The 25,241-nt window shown below is 42.7% G+C and overlaps 1 protein-coding gene across 2 annotated transcripts in view; it reads left to right on the top strand.

The window, feature by feature from the left end:
* Positions 1 to 1,884: 1,884 nt before the first annotated feature.
* MAML3 (mastermind like transcriptional coactivator 3) overlaps positions 1,885 to 25,241 on the top strand; it is a 210,612-nt gene continuing 187,255 nt past the window's right edge. For both annotated transcript variants that reach the window (XM_056490527.1, XM_056490526.1), the window contains exon 1: positions 1,885 to 3,274. In XM_056490527.1, coding sequence (XP_056346502.1) covers positions 2,855 to 3,274 — 420 coding nt within the window. In that variant the 5' untranslated portion in view covers positions 1,885 to 2,854. The remainder of the gene's footprint in view (positions 3,275 to 25,241) is intronic.

Below are 25,241 nucleotides of genomic sequence, written 5' to 3'. Positions count from 1 at the left end.
GGGGGAGTTTTGTATTTTGTTTCTTTCTACTTTTCCTTGGTTGGTTGGGATTTTATCACCACAGAACTGGTGATTTATTTGTTTGCAAAACTTCTAACAGTTAACAGTGGTTACTCCAAAACTTCTTTTACTCAAATCATCACCCTTGGGCTGTGCAGCCTGGCAGAACCAAGGTGTACATAGCTGAAAATTCTTACATTTTTAATAGGCTGCAAATTTAATTCTATAGCAGTACAGCTTACACTTAAAAATTTCCACATTTACAGCTGCCAAAGTGATATACTGGAAGTTGTGTTTGTGTGACTTCATAGAGATTGAAAAACGCTATTAATTGTAGTCGTAGGAAAAGAAAACAGCTTTTGTAAAACGCGCCGAAAAAGCAGTCTGTAAGATCACTGTTTTTACATGTATTTCTAAGAAACGCTCCGGTTTTTGGATTCTAGCGCTGCTCGGCTGTGTGGAGCCGGGCTGCAGCACACGAGCTGCGGGCTGCAGGGGGCACTGCGGAGGAACCCAAAAAATACCGGCTGAGTTAAATGTTCCTCACAGCCCTCTCCTCCCTGGCCTCATCACATTTTCCATTTCAAATTATTATTAATATTATTATAAATTCTAATTAATATTTATTAATAAATATTAATAAATTGGTAATAATTTAAAACCTCAAATCCCTCCCGCCTCTTCTCTTTTCCTCCGCTTTCTATTCTAACATTGGATTTTAGCCATTCAATTCAGTACTTACTGGAGAGATTACAACACATCCCCCGTCCCCAAATTAAGAGAGGCACGAATCTCTGTAATTGACTCAGGATTGCAATTTCCCCGCGTTCTTACGCTGCTTCTGAGCAGAGCTGTAATTTCCCCCTGCCTGTTCTGTGATAACGTAGTAATCGATGGTCGTGAAGAACTCTAAGTACCTTCGCTGTGGTTCTCCAACTGATACTACAGAAAGTTTTGTTGTTGTTTTTTTTTTTTTTTTTTTCCTGGGGGGATGAACTGTTTGTTAATCCCAACGTAGGGAAGGTACTAATTGCTGTTTTGATTTGTCAGCTACTATGTTGCATGTCTACAGAGTCACGAATTGTGGCAATAGGCATGAAATCAACCCCAAAGTTCGTACTGCTGAGCGCTTAAAAAAAACCAAAGACTGCTCTTTGCCACTGTATCTTAGAAATAGTATCCTTTGCTAATCTGCAGTGGCAAAAAATGAAGATGGTTTAAATCAGATTACATTACTAATGCATGAGATGCCAATTTTCTTTATATCGGCTGCATGTTAGAGAACACGGGTGTCTCTCTGAGATAATTCTGTTCTATATAGATGTATTTAAAAAATTACATCTGGAAGTGCATTTCTCACAGGGCTAGGCAGAAAATAACAATCAACCACAATTACGGGTGCAATAGCTTTGCCTGCAAAACGCTTCAAAACCAGATTCCCGCGCCGTTATTCTTGACCCATTAATCACCCGCGCTCTACACGGAGGAAAATGTTACTGCCCAGCGTGTCATGTTTCTGGCGCTGTTCAAAATAGAAAGTTCAGCCCCGTGCCGGGGAGGAGGCGCAGGGCTCGGCGCTGCGCTCCCATTCATTATGCAACAGTTGACAGCGGAGGGGGAAGGCGGCACACGCCGCTCGCCCGGGGCTACGGCGGCCGTGCCCGTGTGCCGGGGGCGGGCAGCGAGCCCGGGGCCGGCAGAGAGCCCCGGGGCCGGCAGAGAGCCCCGGGGCCGGCAGGTGTCGGCCCTGCCCGCCCCGCCGGGAAGCGCCATGCCCGCTCCGTGTCCGCGGCGGTGTCCGTGCCGGGTTTTGCACCTTGTCCCCGGGCCTGCCTCTCGGGCCGGAGCCGCCGCCGCCGCCGCGGTGTTTACCGAGCGCTCCTGTCCTGGTATCACTCCGCTGGCATGGAGGAGGAGGAGGTGCAGGAGGAGAGCATTTGATCATTGTGATGGTGGCAGGAGCAGCGGCAGCCAGCGCGGCACGGCAAAGCGCTAGGCTGTATCAGCTCGGCGTTTGGCAGACACTTCAGAGCGATACTTTTTGTTTTTTTTCTTCTTCTTTTGTATTTTTTTTTTTTTTTCTTTTTGCTCCAGCTCGGTCCGGATTGTTCATGTGTTTACTTCCCCCAGCCCGAGGATTTGCTATTTAGGTTCCTGTTGAAATGCAACTGAGCAGCCAAAGTACTTTGCGAACACGGTGCGGCATAAACACCAAAACTTTTTTCCAGAAGGAAAATACAATAAGCAAGCGGCTTTGCCTGTCTTTTGATGCCGCGGAGTGCGAGTGAGTGTGCCGTGTGTGCCCAGCGTGTGCCTGTGCTCGGATGTGTGTGCGCGAACGTGCGTGTGAGCGGCTGTGTGTGGATGCGTGTGCATGTGGAGGGGCGCGTGTTTCTCCTTATCCATGGGGAGAGAAGGCTTTTGGCAAAATCTCCGGAAATCTCATGGAATCTGTTTTGAAATAATGGATTATAAAAAAGAAAGAGGAGGAAAGGAGCTGGTCTGATATCTCCTGGAGTTTGCGAACCCGAATCGCCGCTGCTTAGTTTGTTGTGCTTTGTGTGTGTGTGTGTGTTTGTTGGTTGTGTTGCTGGCGATAACCTTTTAGCACCTTCTCTATTTCCCTCCCCCCTTCCCTCTCTCTTTTTAATGTTTTGGAGCTTCTCGAGAGGGATTGGCTGGGGGAAAAGAGAAACATTTGCTTGGGATCGCTGTTTCCCTGATACATGATGGTGCCCCCTTCCCCCCCCTCCCCGTTTCTCTAAAAAAGTATCCCATCAGGACCCCAGAGGAGACTGTGTGTGCGAAGTGTAGGGCAAAAAGTTCTTCCAAAATAGTGTGCGCGGGGCCGAGGATGGGGGATTTCGCAGCCCCCGCTGCCGCCGCGAACGGCAGCAGTATTTGCATCAACAATAACGTGAGCAGCAGCCTCGGCGGGGCCGGGATCGGGGCGAGCGGCGCTCCCCACGGCCCCGCCGCCGGTAACAATGCCGCCAGCGGCGGCGTTCCCAAGCACAGCACGGTGGTGGAGCGGCTGCGGCAGCGCATCGAGGGCTGCCGGCGGCACCATGTCAGCTGCGAGAGCAGGTACCAGCAAGCCCAGGCGGAGCAGCTGGAGCTGGAGCGCAGGGACACGGTGAGCCTCTACCAGCGGACCCTGGAGCAGAGGGCCAAGAAAACGGGCACGGGCGGCAGCAAGCAGCAGCACCAGAGCAAGCAGCAGCAAGATGCCGAGCCCGCCGCGGCGGAGCAGAGGAACCACACGCTGATCATGGTAAGGGGTGCGGGCCGGGGGGCGGAGGGAGGGGGGGCTGTCCGGGATGAGTGCGGGTCGCTTGTCAAGGGACAGCGGGGCTCGGCTCAACTTTGGCGCTGGCCGGGACGCTTCGCAACTTCTGGGGCGGAGGGAGCTTTTTTCTCCCCCCGCTCCCTTCGGAAGGGTAGAAGCGCTCTGGGCTAAGGGGGAAGGAGCGGTGCCAGGCGCGCTGCCGAGCCGGGGGAGGGTTCTGTGTGTGTGCGTGCGTGTTTCGCCACGGCTCCTCCGTGCGGGGGCCGGCCGCCTTTAAATCCCGCCGCGGAGGAAGGTGGAAGGTGACTGCTGGAGCAAAAGTTGGGCGGGTTTCCCGCTCGGGCTGCCCCGGCGTGCAGCAGCCCGGCTCCCCACGCGAGCTGAACCGCTTCCCAAAGTTTCCTTGGGATTTAAGGAGCTTAGCGAGGAGCGGAGGGGGGAAGGGGCGGGGGCTGGGGCGGTAGGAGCGTAGCGGCGAGTAGGAAGCGGAGTTTCCCACTGCCGGGCTGCACCCACGATGAATAACAAGAGGAGGCGCGGGGGGAGCCGGGCCCTGCGCTCCGGCAGAGCCTTATTTATAGCGATTCTGCTGGGGGGTGGCGGTGCTCGTCCCGGCCGGCGGGGACACGCGTGTGTGTCCTGACGTGTCCCCAGCCGGGGCGGGCACGGGGCAGCCGGCTCCTCGCCGTCTGCCGGGCGCACAATGGGCGGCGGGGACCGGCGGGGAGGAGGAGGAGGAGGAGGAGGAGGGGAGGTGCGATGGCAGCGTGTGGTTTACAAGCCTCGCACGTCCCTCCCTCTCGCCTTCCCCCGCTGCGCGGGTCCGGCGGGGCGGCAGCTGCCGGGGGAGGGCTGTGTGACAAAGCGGCGGGGTGGCCGCGCTTCCTCCCGCCCCTCCCGGACGGGTGCGGGAGAGGAGGGAGCCCTGTGCTTCCGCCGAGCCTGCCCGGTGCCGGTTCGGCGCGGTTCGGCTCGGTTCGGTGCGGGCGGGAGCCCTGCGGAGCGGCGGGGGTGGCGGGATGTGTGCGTGTGCGCCTCGCCGACAGGAAGCACAACGACCTCACTGACATCTTGCTGCTTTCCTGGTGTCACCAGCGAGGCAGAGCCGTGTTTCTCTTCCTCCTGGCGCCTTTCCGCAGGACCGAGGCTTTTAAACACTTGCCCTCCTCCCGGGGCACAGCAGAGTCACTCCCCGAACCCCATGAGCAGGGACTCTCTTCTCGTCAGCCCAGCTGTCCTCAAATCCCTCTTCACATCTCACAAGATGCAAAATCCAGTTTCCACAAGGCACAGGAAAGGGGCTGGAGGCTTGGGAGACATTCCCAGGATGACTTCTCTCCAGGGCAGCTTGGACCTGGGCTAGTGGTGGGTTATCCTTTCCCCTTATTCCCCTTATTTAATGCTGAAGCATTAAAGCCAGGATTTTTAGATAAGCAGGTAATTGGTCTTCCCTTGAAGATGCGGGGCAGAAAGCCGAAGCTATAATGTGAAAGTTGTAGGAACAAAATAACAAAAGGAGGAAGTGCAGTTTCAGCTCTCGCTGTTGCTGGATTCTTTCTGGTTGGGACGTTTGAAGAGCTAAGAGTCACCTAATTAAGGGGTAGTCTGCTATGAAATTCACCATAACTCAATTCCTGTGCTATGATCTTCATGTTATTTAAATATACTCAATGTGCCCTATGCTTTCAATCTTAAAAAGCATAAATTCTACTGCCTTACTACAAAAAAAGATCAATTTCCATTTTTTAAAAATAAAATACACAAATGTTGCCAAAAAATCTAGACACGTCACCTGCTTTTTTTCACTTGTAAAGTGTTAATCGTGATTTTTGACTAATGTCTAAGGACATTGAGGAGCATCTATGGAAACATGAAAGCAATACTTGAAACCAAGAAATTACTCTTTTTAAGCAGTTGAAAAGTATTTTCTCTGAGACATTAATGCTTTTTGCAAGCATTAACCAAATGCAAGCTCCCAAACTTCTTAATTTCTGGCAATTGTAACAGTGTGGTAAGTTAAGTACATTTAGGGGCTTTCTCCCTTATTTATTCTCTGGTAAACTCCAGTGGAGAGTTTTACAGTGGAGCAGTCATAGATCTGCTACTGCTTTTACTCTTCACACAAAAATCATTATTAAATTTTCCCCTTATGTTATTAAACTGCATCATTTGGATAAGAAGCTGTTGGGATTAAATGGCAGCAAACACAATGAGGAAGCAAGAAATGCTTTTTGCAATTTTTTTCTTTTTAAATCGGAGCAAATTAAAGAAAAATATAATCTCTCTCTATGTGTGTGTGTATGTGTCCTCCAAACTGAGAGATGCTGAGAAAGGAGATGTACTTGATCCAGCAAACCCTCCCAGAAGCTGGTACTGATGTATGCTGAGTGCCCTTCAGCAAGCTGGGTAAAAAACCCAAAAGCATCTTCAGAAGACAAGTATTTAAAGGCATGCTCTCTGATTTTCTTCACTGGATGGAGTACAAGGGGTGCAGTTTGTGCAGTGATTCTTGTTGCCACCCCCACAGTTTGCACCCTCCCTCCCTGAGTTCGTGGAAGGCACTGTGCAGATTCCACTGTTCAGGACTCTGAGTCTACTGACAAGAGGTTGTCAATGGAAGCCTTTTGTTAAAATGGGTGTGGGAGCACGGGCTTGGCTGGATTTCATGAGCTGCTGATCTACCCTGAATTTGAGTCTTGTTATAGAGAAAGTTTTCACTTGCTGAAGTTTGAAATACCTGGATTTACTACTTCAACCTCCTCTGTTGAGTAGAACAGTGGGTTACACAACTAGATTGCTCACAGACAGGCATGGATTGGGGTGTGCACAGTAATTAAAGTAGTTTATAAATGTCTGTGGGGACCTTTCCCCCTCATCCCAGTTCAACCTAGCAAAAACCAAAGTTGTTTTCTGTGATTTTGAGTTGGACTATTAAAATGCTGTGCCAGCCTGGCTTTCAGAGGAAGTATTGGGAAAATTTGCAATTCATCCAAAACTCTGCTGCTCATCTTTGGATTGGTTCCAGGAAATATCAACACATTATATCAGTTCTTTGGTTCTTTGTGAGCTAATCTGCTTTCTTGTTTCCTTCTTTCAGAGCAAGAGTCTTCTTGGCTCTGCATCCATGTTATTGTGTGGGGTTCAGAGGTTGTAGCTGTGTGTATACACATACATTATATATAATAAATAATGTATATTTCATATATAATAGCTAAATACATAATGATAACTGCAAATTGTATTACCTCTGTTTCTTATCTCCATGGCTCTTCTTACTGTGCATTTTTTGCCCATGACATGTGCAATTATCACATTGGTCTTCTAATGCACACTTATTTGCATCTGAGCTCTCCTGTGAACTATAAAGAGGCTGGAGCTACTTTTTCCTATTTTAAGGCTCTTCATGGGTTGTTTTGTTTTGTTTTGTTTTGTTTTGTTTTTTAATTTAGCATTATTGTGTCTTACTCTCTGTTTCTAGCCCTAAACCCAGTTCTTAGGAAATTGTGTTTTAAGCACATAAACCCAAAATGTTAGTTAGATCAGAGAAATTAACGACAGAAGTCAAATAACCTATTAGATCATCTTTTCTGTTCCCCTGCAAAAGCATCCTATGCCAGTTCAGAATTAGTTTAGAGTCAGAGAAAACACAGCTGGAAACACAGAGTGCTCTTTACCCGTTCTGGGCTAACTCACTGCCTTCCAGAAGGGCATGATCACACTGCACTTCTACCTGAGGGAAGGAAAATGGGCAGGCCAGTCCTTTCAGCTTTCCCTGTGTGGACAGAATAATATGTCCAGAATTATAGAAATCTGGTTATATGTCCCTATTGGTAGGTATTCCACCCCAGAAAAGTGGTTCCTCCCCCACTTGAGTCTCTTCTTTTTGTTAGAAAAGGTATCCAGAGCGAAAAGTGGAACATCTTCATTTGTCTTAGTGATTCATGGTTAATGCCAGTGATGGAATGAGTGCCACAGAATGTTGTCAGGCTTGTGAGGAGTTTGTTAAAGCTTTTACCTGCTGTATTTAATACGTACTTGTGCATACATTCACAAAACTGAGCACACTTCTTGTGTTCTTTCTTGTGTAATATTGCTGTTCAACTTACTTTACAGGTGCTTAGGAGTTCATCACTCACACTATAGGAAAAGTCTATTTCTCTGGCATTGCAAAGATGAAAAAGAAGTTAACTTTTTAGATGTTTTGGGGTTTTTTTCCACAAAAAGGTCAAATACTTGCAGCCCTTACTCATGCCTGATGACTAAGTAGGATTAAGCATCTCTTTGGTTAATAAGCTATGTCTGATCTTGCACAGGGGTAAAGTCAGTAGTAAATACACAACAGGGGTGATGCTAGAATTAAATCCCAGTGCTACTTCTCTTTCGTAAGCATCGTAGAAGGAGTCATTGTGTAACCCTTTTTATTTTCCTTTTTCTATAAGGGTGGATCTCCGTGTCTTTCTCACTCCACAGGCCTCTCCCATTTGTTTTCTCCTTTTCATACCAACTTGATGCGCCTGTGTGATTACCGTCCTTTAGGACAAGGAGTTTTTGTGCTGACCTCCTTTTGCAGCTAGTCAGCACAATAGGTTTCAGTTTAGCAAACTGAAAGGAATGAAGAGACTCTTCACTTCAAGCACTGCTAGCCTCTGATGACCTTTAATGCTCTGATGGAAAGTGTGTCCCTTTCAAAGGCGGTGGCTTGGGCTATTACACGGCGTAGCCGGAGCAGGGCAGGCTGTATTTTGACACAGGGAATCCACTCACAGCGAAATCTCAGCTTCAGACTGACCGAACAGAATGTGTTCAAAGTCCCGTAGGGAAGTTCTAGGCATTGTTAAGTTCAGGGAGAATCGCTTTGTCCGGAACACATCAAAAACTTGTTCTGCTAACGCAGCGCCGAAACTTTTAAGGTGTGATTGTGTCAGGACAACTGGTTGCGTTTAGGTTAACCTCGATTTACAGTAACTTGACCTGAAGCTTAAGGCTTCACAAACGGCTTCAGCTGGCGTAACCCGAGCTGCCAGAGCTGAGGAAATCTCCTTTTTGCGGCTCCTGTCGGGGCTGTGCTCGCTGCCTTTGCTGCCTGTGCAGCCCCACGGCTTCACCCAGCAGGTAGGGAGGGCAGGCACACTCCTTCCTTTTCTTCTGGCTCAGCTCCTAGCTGGATCCCATCCACCGTTTGTTTGACTGTCCCTCCCGTGGGTAGCAGAGTCTTACAACATCTTAATCCTCTTGTGAAATTCAACCCTTATCCCAGGATAAACATCTGGGACCTCTGAGTTCAAGCATGCTTACCTGGTAGCACACATTGAGCTGAGTTACAGCTGGTGTCAGGGCACAGCTCTGCTCCTGAGCACAGACACTGGAACAGGGCTGGCTGGATGCAGCCAGGAGTCGGGGTTCACTTTTGGTTAAGCACTTGCATGTACCAGGCACTTGGTTGCATGTTACTCCAGTGTGTATAATTCATGGGAGAGATGTGCCTGGATTAGCAGAGGTTTGAGAACAGGCCTGGCAGCCAGTGACTGCTGACTGGAATCCTTCGAGTGTGTTGTGTGAGTCGGAAAGTGAGGTGCAATCTCTGACTGGAGTTCTGAACCTGTAATCAGTTTTGCAGTCTGGGATCTCACAGGCTGTTCAGATAAGCAGCATTCTTGTACATTCAGTGGGAATCTGGGAGCCTTAATTTGAAATATATATTTTCCTTGTTTGTCAAAGCTGGTGAATCACAAAATCATGTAACTTTGATTGTTCTTTTGCTTCCCTCTTACTTATTTTAGTTTCCTGATGTTTGTAGCTCAAAAGTCACTACAGACTTCTCCTGTTTGCTTTCTGAATGCTTGAAACTCAGTTTCATAGGGCTTAAGAGAAAATGTATTTTAAAACTTGCAGTAGTTAATAAGATTGCAGCTGCTGAAATTCCGTGCTCACAGGAAGAGCTGCCTTCTTTCAAGACTTCCCTCTTTCAGGCTGATTTTGTTTGCCTCCACACACCACTAAAATTGGTGAGGGGACAAGAATCCTTCAGTGCAGTTGGCTGAGAGGAGTGTGTTCACCCATAGGAACTCTGCATTTTCTATAAGTTTGTGAAAGTGCTAAAGCCAGTGCTGCAGTGCTGTTGGTAGCACAGAAGATCTATCACTGTTTGCTTGTTGTCAGTTCTTCACAACCACAGCACACACAAGGTTGGAAAGAGGTTTGAATTTATGACTTTCAGAATAACTAAGGGAATAAACAGGAAGATCAACAGGTCAAGCCTTTTTTTTTTTTTTTTTTTTAATGACTTTCTGTAGGGCTTTCATACAGGGCTCTGTAGTGTCCTGTAAGTTCTCAGCTCTCACCGACTGAAGCTTGGTGGAGTTGTGCTTTCACTGATGGAGGGTGGGGCTGTGCCTCTTCTCCTGTCTTCACTTTTCTGTCTCCTCCCTACCTTACTTTTACTCTGTGCCATGCAGTAACACTCCGAGTTTCACAGAACAATCCAACTTCATTTTCCTCTGCTTTTCAGATTCAGATGAACGATTGTTCAAGTGCTGCTGTGAAGTTTTTCTGCATCGTCTTTATGATGCTTGTGGAAATCCTGGGCCAATTCAGAAAGTCCTGGGGTATTGTGTACCTTGGAAAAGAGCAGAGAATTGCTTTTTAACCTTGCTCTGACCCTGGGCAGCACCACAACCAAGAAGCCAGCATGCCTATGTATGTGTGCTTGTATAAAGCAGTACCTGTACTTACACACTGGTTTTTAAACTGTACTCCAAGGCAAAGTGGAAAGACTTATGACCAGTTTAGATGGTGAAAGGGGATATAACAGTCCAACAAGTCTAAGAATCACTGATACATACCCACTTTCTATATTTTCATCCTCTTTCTCTTTCCTTTTGCTCATATCTAATCTTCTGTGATGTTTTGGCACTTCTGCATTGTGTTTCATCTGAAGGAGGAAGGGAGGTGGCTATGGCAAATGAGATTGTAGAAGAATTCTGGAAAGTATAGGAGTTTTTTAATCATTTAAGATATTTATTTACATTAAGGTGGATAGATCAGCACTTTGCCAAAAAAGAAATTGTTGCGTTCCTTACTCCTTCTGTTTATGCAGAATATGCTATTTCAGACTCTGTAGCATCTGCAAAAATTACTTTAAATCTGACTGCCTTACCTTGTGCTGGCTGCCTTTGGACTGCTAAACAGATTGTTCCATTTTTGCTGTGATCTGTGCTGCTGTTCCTTTTTGTCTTCAGAGCTGGTGGCTGTTCTGATTTCTCTGGGTTGCATTCCATTGCATAACTGAGGCAGCAGAGAGAAAACTGCTATTGACATTAAATAACAAAGTTTTAACAATGTTTTCAGTAAGCAGGTTGCTACTCACTACAGATACCTTTAGTTGTTGTCATAGCAGGTAATGTCACTTTGAAGGCTTTGGTGGACTCATGCAGAAGGCTGTAGATTTCTGAAACTGAAAGGGGGTCCCATTGTTTAAAATTGGCTGAAGTTCTGGTATGCAATCCAGGGCTGGATGTGAAGCAGTGGTTCAAAGCAATCTTCTATTCTTCTAGTTCTTCTATTATTGCATGTTTCTGGGCTGAGCTTGCAGTCTTTGCCTTCCAGTAAAAGTGGAGATATGATGCTGAGGTTGCAGTGCCCCCCTTTTGTTTCCCCCCTAATTTATGCCAGGTAGTTTGTACACAGAAAGCTTTAAAGGCTGGATTGCTGCAATTTTGAAAATTTACCTGAGAGAATTTGACTTTACATTTTTTTCACCCCATAGGATTTTGCTGAGGCTCATTTTTTCTAAATAATTTTAATACGTATTCTACATCACGCAAAATAACAGCAAAAAACTCCCTCTTATTTTCTTTCCTCCATTTCACTTACAACAAAACAAAACCACTTTATGGTCACAGTAAGGTTTACTGCCCTTCTCAGTAACACTTTTGCCGTGGAAAATGTCAGCAGTGGGTGGGGAGGATGAAGAATTGTGAATGTAGAACAGAGAAACCAAAATTAATTTTGACTAGTAGCATTGCAAATTTCACCTACTACTGTGGTAAAGTGTCTGTTTATCTACAGCCATACAGGGGTTCTGGGAAGTTAGGCATGGAGTGCATTCTTTTCCACTTAATGGTGTCTTCAGGTGGTGCTGCCTTGGGGTTAATTAGATGAAGCAGCTGAAGCAAATGAACATTTTGCTGCCATAAAACGGGGTGGTCGCAGGGCTGCAGTCCTGCACCTGTGTCTGCCTGTGGTACTAGTGTGGGAGGAAAATGAGCAGCCTGGGAAGAGAGCAGTGGGGATTTTTTACGTGTAAGGTGAAGGTACCAGAGGAAAGGGGAGGCAGAAGGTCCCAAGTAGTTTGCTTTAAACTTCAATAGTTCTTTTAATCAAGTTGATCAACAATTCAAAGGGTGGTCAGGCATGGGATCATGCTGCTCAGGGAAGTGCTGGAGTCATATCCCTTGATATATTCCTACAGAAATGTAAATTTAGCACTTAGGACATGATTTAGTGATGGGCTTGGCCGTGCTGGGTTGATGGTTGGACTGATGGCCTTAAAGGTCCTTTCCAACCTGCCAGGGGAAAGCCTGGGCGTTGTGGTGCCTTGCTGGAGCTAATTCGGGAGTGAAACACACAGTTTATGGACCATTAGGCAGAACATTATTGGAAGTGTCCTCAGGAATACTGCTATAGTCCCTCTAAGGGTGAGGTGATGGCCCAAAGTGTGAAGGATGATGAGGAGAACATCTTTTCAATCCAACCTAGCCCAAAAAAGACATCAGCTGGCCACAGCATGGGCTTGTATCAGGTAGGTGCTAACTGTGCTTTCTGTGAGGAAAGGAAAAGGGAGGGGGCTGTGTTCATTTCTTTTTTGCTTGCTTCTGAAAACTGATAAACTTGGTCTCTTGATAAAAGAAGGGAAAACACAGTTTTGCTTGATCTTTGCAGTGTGATGATTGCATTTTTTTTTGGCTGCCTAATGTGTTGTGCTCATTTTAATTCCATGTAGAACAATATCTAGGTTAAGTAATTATGAAAGGCCCAGATAAAAAGTTAGCACCCTTGTGATGTCTTGACTTGCATATGGCACTTGAGGTGACATTGGAGCAAGGGGCTGTGTCCATGACAGACACTCACATGTAATTTTATTTTCCTTCTATCTGTACCCAAGTCGGGGCAATATGATAATAATTGTATAAGTCAGCAATGAAAAAGTTCAGGGTTTTTTTTTTTTTTTTTTTGTTTATTTGTTTGTTCTGCTTTCTCAGATGTTTTGTTTCAGAATTAGCTCATTTGCTAGAATCCAGCCTGTTAGCACAATAGGTAGATAAGTATATTACCAATATTGGTGTTTCTGGTGCAGTGTGCTCCCTATATTAAGTTTCACTAGTGGTTCCAACACTTTTTTCTGATTTGAAAATTATTTGCTTCCCAAATCTGTGACTTATCTCTTGTGGGTAGTGAATGCATGGTGAACATGGGTCATAAAGACAAGTAAAGGGTTTATTGGGAGCAGGTTTGGACTGGCTACCTTGTCCCTAAATTTAATGACAGGAGCAAATTGTGCTGCTTGTCTCAAACAACAGCAGAATATGTAACAAATTTTGACCAATGCACTTCACCTCACGGGATTTCTTCCACTTTTGCAATATGATTTTTTTTTTTTTTTTGGAAGAGAATTTTCTAAGCTCTTAGTCTATAAAGTTAGACATTTGTAAATGTAGAATGATAATTGATAACTGAGGCCAGTAAGTGAAAACAATGATTGAGTCATATACACCAGGCTCTGTAAGGAATGGAGCACAAACAGACTCATAAAATATTTCATCATTTTCAGAGATACTTTCTGTTTACAAATACACAGTTCTTACATGATTCAAGATTTGGTATTTAAAATGTGGATGAGATTTTCCTATTGTAAGGGAAGAAACAAAATGCTTGCAGTTGTATAAAACTTTTATTAATGTGGTATCAGGCACATTTTTAAAAATTAGACATATTGTTGTCAATTTTCTAATACACTTTTTTTGCAAGAGTTAACTTTGTAGAACATATTTCTTGCCTTTTGAGCTTGATTTGATTGGTTGGGGATTTTGTGAGGTGGGTTTTTTTTTTTTCTATTCTTGGATGATTTTTGTTGGCTGGTTTAGTAGCCAGAGTTTTGGTTTAACAGGGGCATGCTCATGGTCAGCTGCAAATACCAGGTGAATTAGTTGCTTTGGTGTTTTTTTTTTTTGTTTTTTTGTTTTTTTTTTCTTTGCTTTTCCAGGTCTTTCATCCATCAGAGCATTACAATGTGTTGTGCCAACTGATTTTCTGCACTGCTGTAAACTGGGTGGTGACCTTTGTTTTGTTCAGATTTTAGGAATTTGTTCCAATTTTAGGAATTCCAGTGACACAGCTAATGAATACATATATACCAATCATTCAGCAAATGTAAGCCTCTGGACAGCAGGCTTGCTTTCCTTAGTTACCTGTTGCATATTCCCTGGAATCACCAGCAGTTCATGTGAAAACCATTGCCTGGTAACTTCTTACACACATATGTCCATTACTAATGTGTATTTTAAATCCTTTATGTCCCAATCCTATTTTCACTTTTCTAAAGTTGATTAAGTAAGTGGTGTGGGGTTTTTTTCCCTCCTGATGGATTAGCTTTGTTTTGCTAAAACAAGCTGCATTTCAATGCTTTTTCTCCCCTTTCTGTCAAAATGCAACACCAAACAGCCAGGATTTTTGGAATATTTACAGTTCCATCAGCCACAGTTGTGGTCATGTCCTCTTCTTGTCCAAGCAAGCCTATCTGTGTCTCAGTGTGTGAAGTTGGTGCTTCAGATATTTGGGGTGATTTGCATATCCTTAAACAGGTCAGCTTGAAAATTAGTGCTGCTTTTCATCAGGCCTATATGGACCATTACTGTCTCAGGCAAGAGTTGGGTTTTCTCACAAGAATTGAGAACTCTTCCCAGTGTTTTCTAATATGATTTATATGATCTAAAAGTCTGCCTTTTGCAGGCATAGATTGTTTGGGGAGTTGACAGAACAAAGTTTTATATGCCACATTTCATGTTTCAGTCATAGTATTGAGATGTCAGCATTCCTCAATTAGCAATCATTCATAATATTGATATTTCAAAGGGTCTTTGTGTCACAGAATTGCCTTCTTTGGTCTGGAGGGTGGCAGAAGGATATAAGTGTTTTCAGCACAATGTTTTATCTGTCCAAGGAGTATCTGAGCTCAGTTTGGATAAGTTGGCTGGCTTTGAGGAAAAGACAAGGATATGGACACTTATTGCTGGGAGGGCATTGGAAAATCCAATCCTAGTATGTAGGCTGTACCATGAGAGAGACCCTATCCTTTCCTCTGGGATGTAGAACTGGATGGAAGGTCTCACATTATTTTGGTAGTATTAACTAATAGTGTGCTTATTTTCCTCTCTCATTATTGACATCTGTGTTTTTGTGTTGCTTTTGTTGTTCTGTAAATATCAATATGATTCGATCTCTTATTCTTTGTTATGTTGTAAAGAGATTGTTTGGATAATGAGATATAAAAGGTGTCCCTTAACTTCAATTTAGCTCATCTTTGAGACATAAAACATGTAAGAAAAGACACAAATTGAAAGATGTCTGTGGTGAGAGAAGTAAAATCTTACTGGTAATATTTAGAACAAATTTTGGGGGTATATCTTGGAAAGCTACTACTGTCAGGCAGAACCCATAAAGAGCTACCTTAATTCCTGTAAGAAACTGAGTTTTGGCAAACTGTGGAAAAAAATTTATTCCAGAGATCCCCAACTTATTGCTTGCATTTGAGCCATTTGTATGGATGATTTTATTAATAACTTTTTTTTTCTGTCACACATCAGTACTTCCTGGCCCTCCTTTCCAATACTCCCTATATATGTTTTATTTCTAAACCTGTAGAATTAAGAAAACCAGCACTATCATTTCACATAGTTAAGAAAAACAATTTATGTGTAGGAAATTTCTGGAAGTCCTCTGCATCTCTGCCATAAAAAATCCCCTCCCTCCCTGGAATCTAAGAATCCACAAACTGTAAACTATTAAAAACTAATACAGATCTTAAGAGCCACATGTCAAGTGCAAGATATTTTTGCAAGTTTAAGAGATATTAGATTCAAATTATTGTTGAGATGTGTTGGCTGGCTCATGATTGAAAGGTTAAAAGATGAGATTTTTTTTCTCTTTTTTTCCCCTCTTTTTTTCTTTTTTTCTCAGGTTTTTTGGGCCTTTTTACCTTGTATCTTTCTTCTTGTTTCTTCCCCCACCCCTTCCCCCCCTCTTTTTCCTCCCCTTTTTTCCTGTTTATTTCCTTTTCCCTTTCTGAATTTTTACTGCGTGTTATTTGGTATAACTGATGTAAAAGCACATAAATACTGTATTTCTAATTCCTCACTGTAAGCTTGTACTACATTTCCTATATGTGTGGATGTTTAAGTGCAGTCACTGTATGATTGGTTTTGTTCAGCATAAGTGCTGGTTCATTTTTTTATAAGAAAAGATACTTTCACAAGTTGTCTGTAATAATAAATATGTTCTGTTGCTCTATCACCCTTTGCAGCAGAAGATGTTGCATTAGTTTTTTTTAAGTGTCAGGCAGAGCCACACAGCAAAGCCTTTGCAGTTCAGTCTCATGCTGAAATTGCTCATAGGACAGTGTAATTAATACAGAGAGAACCTTGCAGTGAGTAATGGATTTATTTATAGCAAATGTGTGTTTTGACAACTGGGACCATACTTTTAATTTCCGTTTGTAAGGTGGAAGTTTGAAGAATTGGAATGTTCTGACACTTTAAGAAAATTATGTGATTGGGAAAAGGCTTCATTTCCTCCAAAATAATTTTTCTGCAAAGGCCTTTCATCCTGGCACAGCTAAGTTAGTTTAATTCCTGCAAGGGAAGTGTGTGTGGGTAAAAGCTCACAACAGAACTCTCTCTGTTTCTGCAATAGGGTTTTACTGGCTGCCTCAATTCAGTACCCCCCCCATTACTGCATACAGATTTATCTCAATAATGGCTCAGGAGATGAAGTTTCAGAACTAGGTCATATTTAAAACTTGTTTAGTGTTGGCTTTATTCTTTCTGGCTAAAGCTTCTGTCAGGTGTAGACCACTGCTCTTAAGAAAACTGGATTGTAATCTGGTCCTCTCATTGAGCTGGATGTGTGGGAATGGAGAAGTGGCAATATCTTTCCCAGTGGTGGTATGTGAAACTATTTTCATTTTGTGTGATGTTAGGAGAAATATATTCTGACCTATATAGTAACAAAGGCTGCAGGTTTCCCTCAGCACAGCCAAAAAAATGCATGCAACTTTAGTTTTAATAGAGAATAACCAGTGGCTTGGGTGGGCTAATTCTACACAGCCAGGAGATGGCCAAAAATAAAATTCATTTTCATTTCAGTGCCTATTCTCAAGGTGATGCCAGCTCTGTGTTTTTGGAGTAGTTTCACCTGTCTGTGTTAGTCCAGGAAATGAGGAAGCACTGGGAAAAGGGCTTTAATCTGCCCCCTTATGCCACCAGCAGCACAGGGTGAAAAGGAATAAGGCTGTACTGTGACTTGTACCCTGCTGTCCTGCTGGATCCATCTGAGTGCCTCAGTTTGCTGGTCAGGCTGGAGAAAATAGTGTGGAGAGGCAGAATCTCCTGGTCCCTGATCAGGATGTGCTGAGCTCTAGGCTGATCCCTTCACTTGTGGGGTTTCAGGGCTTTGGGTTTGTTTTATTTTTGGTTTTTTGTTTTTTTTTTTGGGGGGGGATAAAAAGATGATTTCTTCCTTATTTAATATTAAAAGCACTTATTAGTTTAATACATTCATATGAGCACATACATTAGGTAATTTAAAGAATTAAGGAAAACAATTATAAATGCTGAAATAAAGTCTACTCTTAAAATACAAGTTAAGGGAAGCATTTAAGTTACTTAACAGTATGCAGAGACCATTCCTACCATCAAAAAAACAAATCCTTGGCATTGCTCCTGTGTGCAGGGGGAAACCCTTGGTAATAAGCTTTGAGCTCACACGCTATCCTGGACATAAAAATAGCCAGCTGTCCTCCTGTGCAGGGCTGCAAGGAGGCTTAGGAGGCAGGAGATGCACTCTTGTTCACTGTGTGATGTGCTGGCCAGCGATGGCAAAGCACCTGCACCCTTCTGGGGCTGAAACCCAGCTGCTGGTCAATGGTTTTGAGGCAGAGGAGAAAATATTTTAAAGGAGATACTGTAAAAAAAAAAAAAAAAAGTGTGTCCCTTTCATGCTCCACCTCTCATATTCTGGTTTTTATTTTTTCATTTGATGCTTTTCTGCAGTGCTTTCCTCCAATGCACTTTGTTCGGTCTCTCGTGCTCACTTTGTGCAGTGGGGAAAAGATTTGACAAGAGCTTTAAAACCAACATAGTATTTCTGCCTTAGTTTTTCCTATTTTTGGCATGGACTGATGTATGAGAAACAGTCACAGATTCACTGTAGCTTTGAGCACTTTTATATGGATGTATTCCTGACTGCCCTGCTTGTTCAGCTTGTGCCCCAGAAACTTGACAGAGGCAGCAAGGGAAGAATTCACTAAGAAAGAACCCCAAGGTGGATTATCCTGGTAAAAGTAGCAGTTCTGGGTGTTTTTCTCAAGAACTGCTACCATACTTAGTAAAACAGATTAGTCTGGGGAAAGGAAAAATCTGCTGCTTTTTTTTTTTTCTGCAAGCAGGAGTGATGCTGCTCTTTGCAAGCTGAAGGAGGATGCAGGGAGCCTAAAACTGAGCCATCTCTGATCACTACAGAGCAGTCTGAAGAGTTTGTTTCAAATTTCCCATAGCATGGTTCCTGTCACAGTGAGAAAACACTGACAGCAGTGTCTTACCCTTCCCATGCACTTAATCTGGATTTTCATGTAACTCACCTACCTCAATGGCATTAGAATAGTAAGACAAGAAATTTTGAAACAAGATGTAGATATTTAGAATATCATATCCTAATGCTCCTTTTCCTCAGGTCCATAAAGAGCTTTTCCTCTCCCAGGTTTTGAGATGGTTATAGAATCATAGAATGAGTTGGAAGGGATCTTAAGATCATTTACTTCCAGCCCACTTTTGTCACTGAGAGGGAAAATTTCCACCAGACCAAGTTGCTCAAAGACCCATCCAACATTATGCTGTTGTCCTCTGGTTACTTGCAGTCTGTGTTCCAAAAAGACAATTCAAAATTAACCAGGTTAAACTGATGGATGAGGGTAGTTTTGTTGTTTTGCTTTTTTTTTTTTCATATGTCAGCTGCAGTTATTCTTTCATGAGTCGTTTGTCATAGGTGTTATTTCCATTTCTCTGCTCAGGCTCTTGTTTGGAGTGTGATTTGATTTTTTTTTTTCTTTTTTTTAATACACACACTCTCCACCTGAAACACTGAATTTTACCTAGTTCTTAATTCAGATTTGTGAGCTCTATTAGTAAAGTTAGAATTAATTTTCAAAATACAAACTGGATGTGAAAATAGGACAGTTTATTCCTAAACTTTCTGGCACCTGTTAAAATAATCCAACCATTTTTAAAAAAAGCAAATGAGCACCATATTTAAACTGAAATTTTGAAGGTAACTGAACCAGGAAAAGGTTAACATATAGGAAGTGTTCTGGGGCAAGGGGGTCTTAAAAATTCTAAGCAAGGCAATAGAAGCCTTCTGTGCTAATACTGACATGGTTTATTCATCAGTTTACTAGATTCAATTAGTTTGTTTAAGGCTGAAAGCTGAGTGTTAAGACAGCTGGAGGAGATTTCTGCTTCCCATAAGGTGAAAGCCAAGGTATCTACTAGTCTTTCAATATTTGTAAATACAGCAAAAAACCCAATTTGACAAACTTTAATTCTTACATAAGAGGTGCACTGAAAGTATTTTTAAAAGTTAATGAGAACAGTATTTTGCTATATTCATGCAGAGTGGTTTGTGTGTTCATGCAAAGGACATAAGGAGTTGTCAAGGAACACACTTTAACAATTACCAACCAGTAAGAATTGACCCTTCCTTAGAAAAATTATACAAATCCAACCATGCTCCCAAATGGATTTATTCATGTGATTTCCTGCTTGATAATTTAAATTCTGTTTAGGTTCAGCAATCTTTGATTTATATCAGCCATTCTGCCTTCAAGTGAAGTGGGAATGTGCTGGGACTGAAGCCCTTTGCCATTGAGCACTACACTTATTCCATCCTCCAGTTTTAAGTTGCTTACATGGTTTCACTGTTACCTATCTGCCCTTCCTTTGCTGTGCTCATCAGTTCAAACATGTTCCTTTGTGTGTGTGCTTTTAAAAATTATATCAGAATAAGGAAGGGGTTGAGTAATTTAACAGTGTAATTGAGATGATAATGCAGAACAAATCTAATTTCTACAGATGTTCATGACCAGTAAATATTTTGTATCTTAATGAAAGGTGTTTATATACAGTAAATTTCTTTTCTGTTTTTACCATTTTCAGTTCTGTTTGGTTTTAACTGGGCTAAAATTCAGTGAGATCTTGATGAGTTTTGGGTTTTTTTTCCTGTTTCTTAACTAAGGACTCTGTCTCTCTTCCTTTAACTTGAAATTACAGAGAAAATGGTAGTTTTTCCACCCCAGTCTCCAGATCAGATGGGCTTTATCTGTGCTCAGCTGCCAGGTGATGAAAGTGTCTTCAGAGCAAGCAAATCTCACAAATGCACTCTTCTACTCACTAGGGTAAATTGATTGTTTTTATTTACTTAAGTTAGTTATGGTTTATGATATAACAGGGTTTTTTGACTCATCAACTGGCATTTTGGAATAATTTCCCATTTTGAGTGTGAAAAACAATGAGGAAGGACAGTGTGTTCAAGTAAAACAGAAGTTTTAGTGAAATTCAGTAGTGAACTAGGGTCCATTGGTGTAGGTGCAAAGTAGAAGTACAAAGTTGCTGTGGTGGAGGGTTTTGAAGAGCACACCACCACCTCCTCTCCCTGTTGGAAACTAGTGAGCAGACATTGTGACAAAAGATCTATTTGTGTTTAGATTGAGGAGCAATACACCACATTTCACACCATGACATTTAATTAGGAGATGGGCTTGAGGGTTGTGGAATGCTGATATCATCTCCAGCCTCTCAATGTCTAGTTTCAATGTCTAGATTGTTAAATGTCTTGTTTTCCTGTTCTTCAGGGGCAAGAAATGTAGTAGTGGTTGTGAGTTTAAGTGTCCAAGCTGTGTTGTTCTGTCAGCCTGGCTGGCTGGATTGAGTTTTATTTAGCATTATTTAGTGTATAGATTGCAATAAAATCAGTGCAGACTGGGACATGGATCCATCCCCAGTGAGTTTTGTGTTGGATTTGCTGGAGACCTGACATGTTTTCTTTTCTGATTGTATAGATCTTGCCACAGATAAGAAAGCACAGGGGAGGGTAGGAGGTTTTTACCTCTCCTGGTAATTCATGAGAACAGGAAGGCTGTGACTAAGTTTGGGAAGTACCTGGCACACCTGGGATACACCATTGATCAGAGGGAATGGGCAGCATGGTCATCACTGTGGGTTTGGTCATAAGTTCCCTCCATCATGGAGATGGGCAAAGTCCAAAGACAAATTTTGAGGTTGTCATTATTACATGTGACTGACATGAGCAGTCAGTTTAAAGACTCTGTGTATGTGTGTGTATATATATATGTGTGTATATATAATGGCATGTAGTTTTGACAAAAGTGCTACTGTAAGTATGTGTTTACCTATTGAAAGTATAATTGATACTGTTCAATTCAGCAATTCATAGAGATATAGCAAATTCAGTAAATGTAGAAAATTACAGCCCTTGTGTCTTGGGAATAATTCAAGTGTGGTTTGTCAGCTGTAACCTGGTGGACCATGTTGGAAAGTGCTTAGCTGGAGATGAAGAAAATATGATGATGTTCAAGCAATTTGTAGATGTGCATGTAGGGGAGAATTCTCTTCTCTTCTGCTCTTTGGAGTTAGATATTGAGTGCAAGGTAATAAAATATGTTTACATACTTTTCTTCCCCCACAGATTCTGTGATTATGAAAACATTAGCAAATCTTGACTGTGACCAACCTTTCCTTTCTGACCATGAAAAAGATAAAATTCTGATAGACTAAAAATAGATCTTTTGAAAATTGGACTGTGGGAAAAATGGGAAAGAAAAAATTATGTAGAAACATTTGTGGCTTGATCTGCTTTTCCCAGTTATATTTGTGTTAGAATGTAGGCAGGTACACCTAGATCACTTCTTTGCAGACACACTTGGCACTGAAGTTCTGTATATAATTAAGTCTTAAAAAATTAGTTATCTGGTTATATTGTAGGAATAAAAACGGATACCTAATGAAGTGGCACAAGAGTAGAAATTATCTGCCATGCACCACAGTTGTTAATCAATAAATACCTGCAGAGTTTATTTCTGTATTTAATGATATCTGGAATGCTTGGCCCAAATCTGATTGGTGTTCACAACAGCTGAAATCTTTCAACCATTCTGTAAAATTCAGACCAGGCCCTAAGTTATGCTGAAATAAATATTCTGTACTCTAATTATTTTTCCTTAATTAGTATAACTGATAAACAGGACTGAAGTCACTACCCTCACCTTTCCTTGTGGTTAAAAATTATTGCAGTATATTCTAAAAAACCCTTTTTCAGCAGCTGGAAACCTCAGTTAAATGTAACATTTTTTTGTAGGTACTGGCAGGCAAATAGTCTGAGGACTGCAAGGACCTGGAACAGACAGTGTGGAGAAGTACAGTGTGTTCCAGACAGAGATTAGATTCAGTGCACACACCTGTAGGTGGGTGTGGGGTTTAATATAATAAATGTTAATGAGAAATATGAAAACTCATGAAAAGGGCAGGGTGAGGAGGAAAGGTGGTGGAAGTGGCAGTGATGTCAATAGTGTCCCACTGTTCATTATTAAGTATGGTCCTGGTTTTACCAGCTGTGGCTCACTAAAACTCCAGTGCACTTTCCAGATGAGTTTGGAGTTCCTGAAAGGGTTCTCTTGGTTTCTCAGTAGCTAGTTGCTTGTTGTGCAAGTCCTCACCTCCCCTAAAAGCTGGGTTTTTTCAGGGGAAGTGCCTGTGGCAGCTGTAATTTAACACCTCTCATTACTCATTAGCAAAGGCATCCAGGCTCACGTTGTAGATGTTTTCCTTTAGTCAGGCTTCACTTAGGAGAAGTGGTTGATTGTGATTTGTGGCTTTCTTTGCAACTAATACTAGTTTACTTGTTGACATATAGGAATTTTCATTCATTGTATATTTTCTGTTTTCATCTGGAAAAATCTCTTAATTTCTTTATCATAGAAAGGTAAATGTGCTGCACATATCCTTTAGGATTAGTCTGTATGTGCTGTAGGGAGATGGGGGCTGATACTGAGGGAGGAATGCTGTGGCTTGTTTGTGGCAGAGTTTGCCTTTCAGGAAGGGGAAGATCTGGTAGGGGATTTCTTGTGTTTATTCCTGAGGAAAGACTGAATGCTGATTCAAAGTTACATGGGTTGGATGCTTACCAGACTATGTACAAATAATAGTTCTACAAAACAGGAGTTGGGTGAATACAAGAAGTAGTGAAGGGGGTTTCACTCCTGAGCCTGTATCTATCAGCCAGCTACAAGTGGAGCTGTATTGCAGCAGTTCTCATTGAAATAGCTGAATTTTTTTGGCTCCAGTACTGTGAAAAGCATTTGCTTGTTGTGAAGGAAACTAGGAAAGTATTGGTGAGATTAGTTCCATTCTTCATATCTGGCAAGTCTTCACTGTCCTTAGACTTTAGATGAGAGCTTGAAACTCAAGAAACCTGAAAGAAAAGAGTTTAAACACAGGAAAAAATGTCCTAAGCAATAGGTCTTGGACAGCACAAGTTAGGCATGTCTTTTGGGTGGTTGCAAAGCCTAGCAGACAGGTGTTGTTATAAGTGCAGGATTCTGAGTCTGTATGGAAATTAAATGTGAATAAATTAAGGCTGAGAGGTTGGATAGATAAATACCAGAACAAAAAATGCAGTTAGATACTGACATGCACAGTGACAATGAAGCTGGAGGTGTCTGACATGTCCAGCTGAACAAGTGACTTCTTGTTTGTGTGGCTGGCTCATAAATATAGAAGCAGTGACTGAATGCAAGTACTTTATGTGTAGGGATATCTGTATCTGGTGTGTCTGTCTGAAAACACCTCAGCTGACAGAGCAGGTATCAGGTATTAAACCTTTCCTCTCCAGCACACTGCCAGCTGCAGCACTGGCCTGCAGAAGGCACCTCTGCTTTTGGAGGAGATGATAGATGTGAAGCATGTGGTACATAGGTACATTCCTCTCTGGTCACTGGTGTTTGAGGCTTCCTCTCACTTTCAGGTGTGATTTGTCATTTCTGAATGTCATTTCTGTTTGTGGTTCTGTTTACCTGTCTGGGGATTTTTATTCCTGCTGCCTATTACATTTTGGCTTCTAGTAGTCTTTATTTATCTATAAATAGCTCTAAATATAATATAAAATATACATATATAAAAATTCAGATAGAGGAGACTATATCTCTGATTTTCTGACCTATATCAGTAGGATTTTGCCCTACTGAATGCTGAAGGCTCTTTGGTCATAGTGGTTTCCATGTAGGTTCAAGGTCTTGATAGCTCTTATCCAGAGCAGCAAGAGTATTAACAGACCAAGTGCCTCAGAAGAGCAGAGTTCTGATATGCAGCACTTGGATTTGTAATTTCACATTTTTGCACTGGGTTTCTGCTGTCAGGTCACCAGACTTTCTTCTCCAGCTGGCCTGTTGCCAGGAAGCCATGGTGTAAAGCCTTCAGAGATCCTGTGCTTGCCCAAGATCCCAGCCAGAGCAGTGTGTCCCTCTGTCCTGTCCCCATGACCCCGTGCTAAGGAGTGACATCCTTGCAGCAGCTGTGGATGTGAGGGAGGCTTGGGCAGGGCAAGATCCATCACCATGTAGAAGCCCAGTGTCTGCATGGTGGGTCTGTGCAGTACAGGGATGCTGGTGAAGGAGCATCCCAGCTGCTGTTCCTCTGGTGGCTGAACTGCACCAGGGACACAGAACACCAAAACTGGCTGGGTTAGTGCAAAGGTAGATCTGTGACATTCATTTCTCTGGCCTATGTACAATTTTTCACTCCTCTAGTTGTATGCAGTGCCAGCAAAGATCCCGTGTGGTGCTGGTCTGTGGCTATTCCCTGTGGCTGCTTTGTGCCTGTCCCCAGGCACAGGGCCCTGGGCTTGGAGAGGCACTTGGGGCACATTTCACCTCATACTACCCAGAATTTGCTAGACAAGATGCCTTCTGACCACATCAAGGTCAGTGAAATGTGCTGCTGTGGCCTTTGGGGCCCTGGGGTCATTCCTGAAGTCACCCCAAGCAGGGAGAACACTTGCACAGTTATGAATGAAGCAGTCTATTAAAGAGTTATTAATTTTAATTTTTCCTATTTCCTGACTTGGTAGAGTCTCAACACTCAGACCAGAGCCTGCCTTTCATGGCAAATTTGTAATAATTAGAAAGATTCTTGCAAAATAAAAGCCTGAGCTTGGAGAAAAGAGAAGAACCTAATACTCATATTTAGCTAAACTATTATTCTGGTTTACAGGATTATGCCTTCAGTTCTTTTTAGTGGCTATGGATACTTATTCATTTTCTGACTGTTTCATCAACAGTGGCAGGTGTGCTCAGACTTATTCAGCATCTTCCTTCTGGACAGTGTGTGTGTCTGTCATGTGTTCTGCATAGGGACATTTATCTCAGATTAGCATTGATGAATACAGCCTGCACTCTTCCATAAAAGCAAGAATTGGTTTGCAGACTCAATCTATTGGTTATGCATCCCCTCTATGAATTAGTGGTGGTTTAGCAAGATTAAAAACAGGAAGAGGCACCTCAACTCTAATTCCTTTCCAGAGGCTGGGTGTTGCACACAGAGGAACTCCAAAAGAT

This window comes from Oenanthe melanoleuca, chromosome 4, assembly GCF_029582105.1.
Source record: "Oenanthe melanoleuca isolate GR-GAL-2019-014 chromosome 4, OMel1.0, whole genome shotgun sequence".
In the NCBI taxonomy this organism is placed as follows: domain Eukaryota; kingdom Metazoa; phylum Chordata; class Aves; order Passeriformes; family Muscicapidae; genus Oenanthe; species Oenanthe melanoleuca.
The sequence above is the reverse complement of the archived record's forward strand: the minus strand, read 5'-3'. Positions and strand labels throughout refer to the sequence as shown.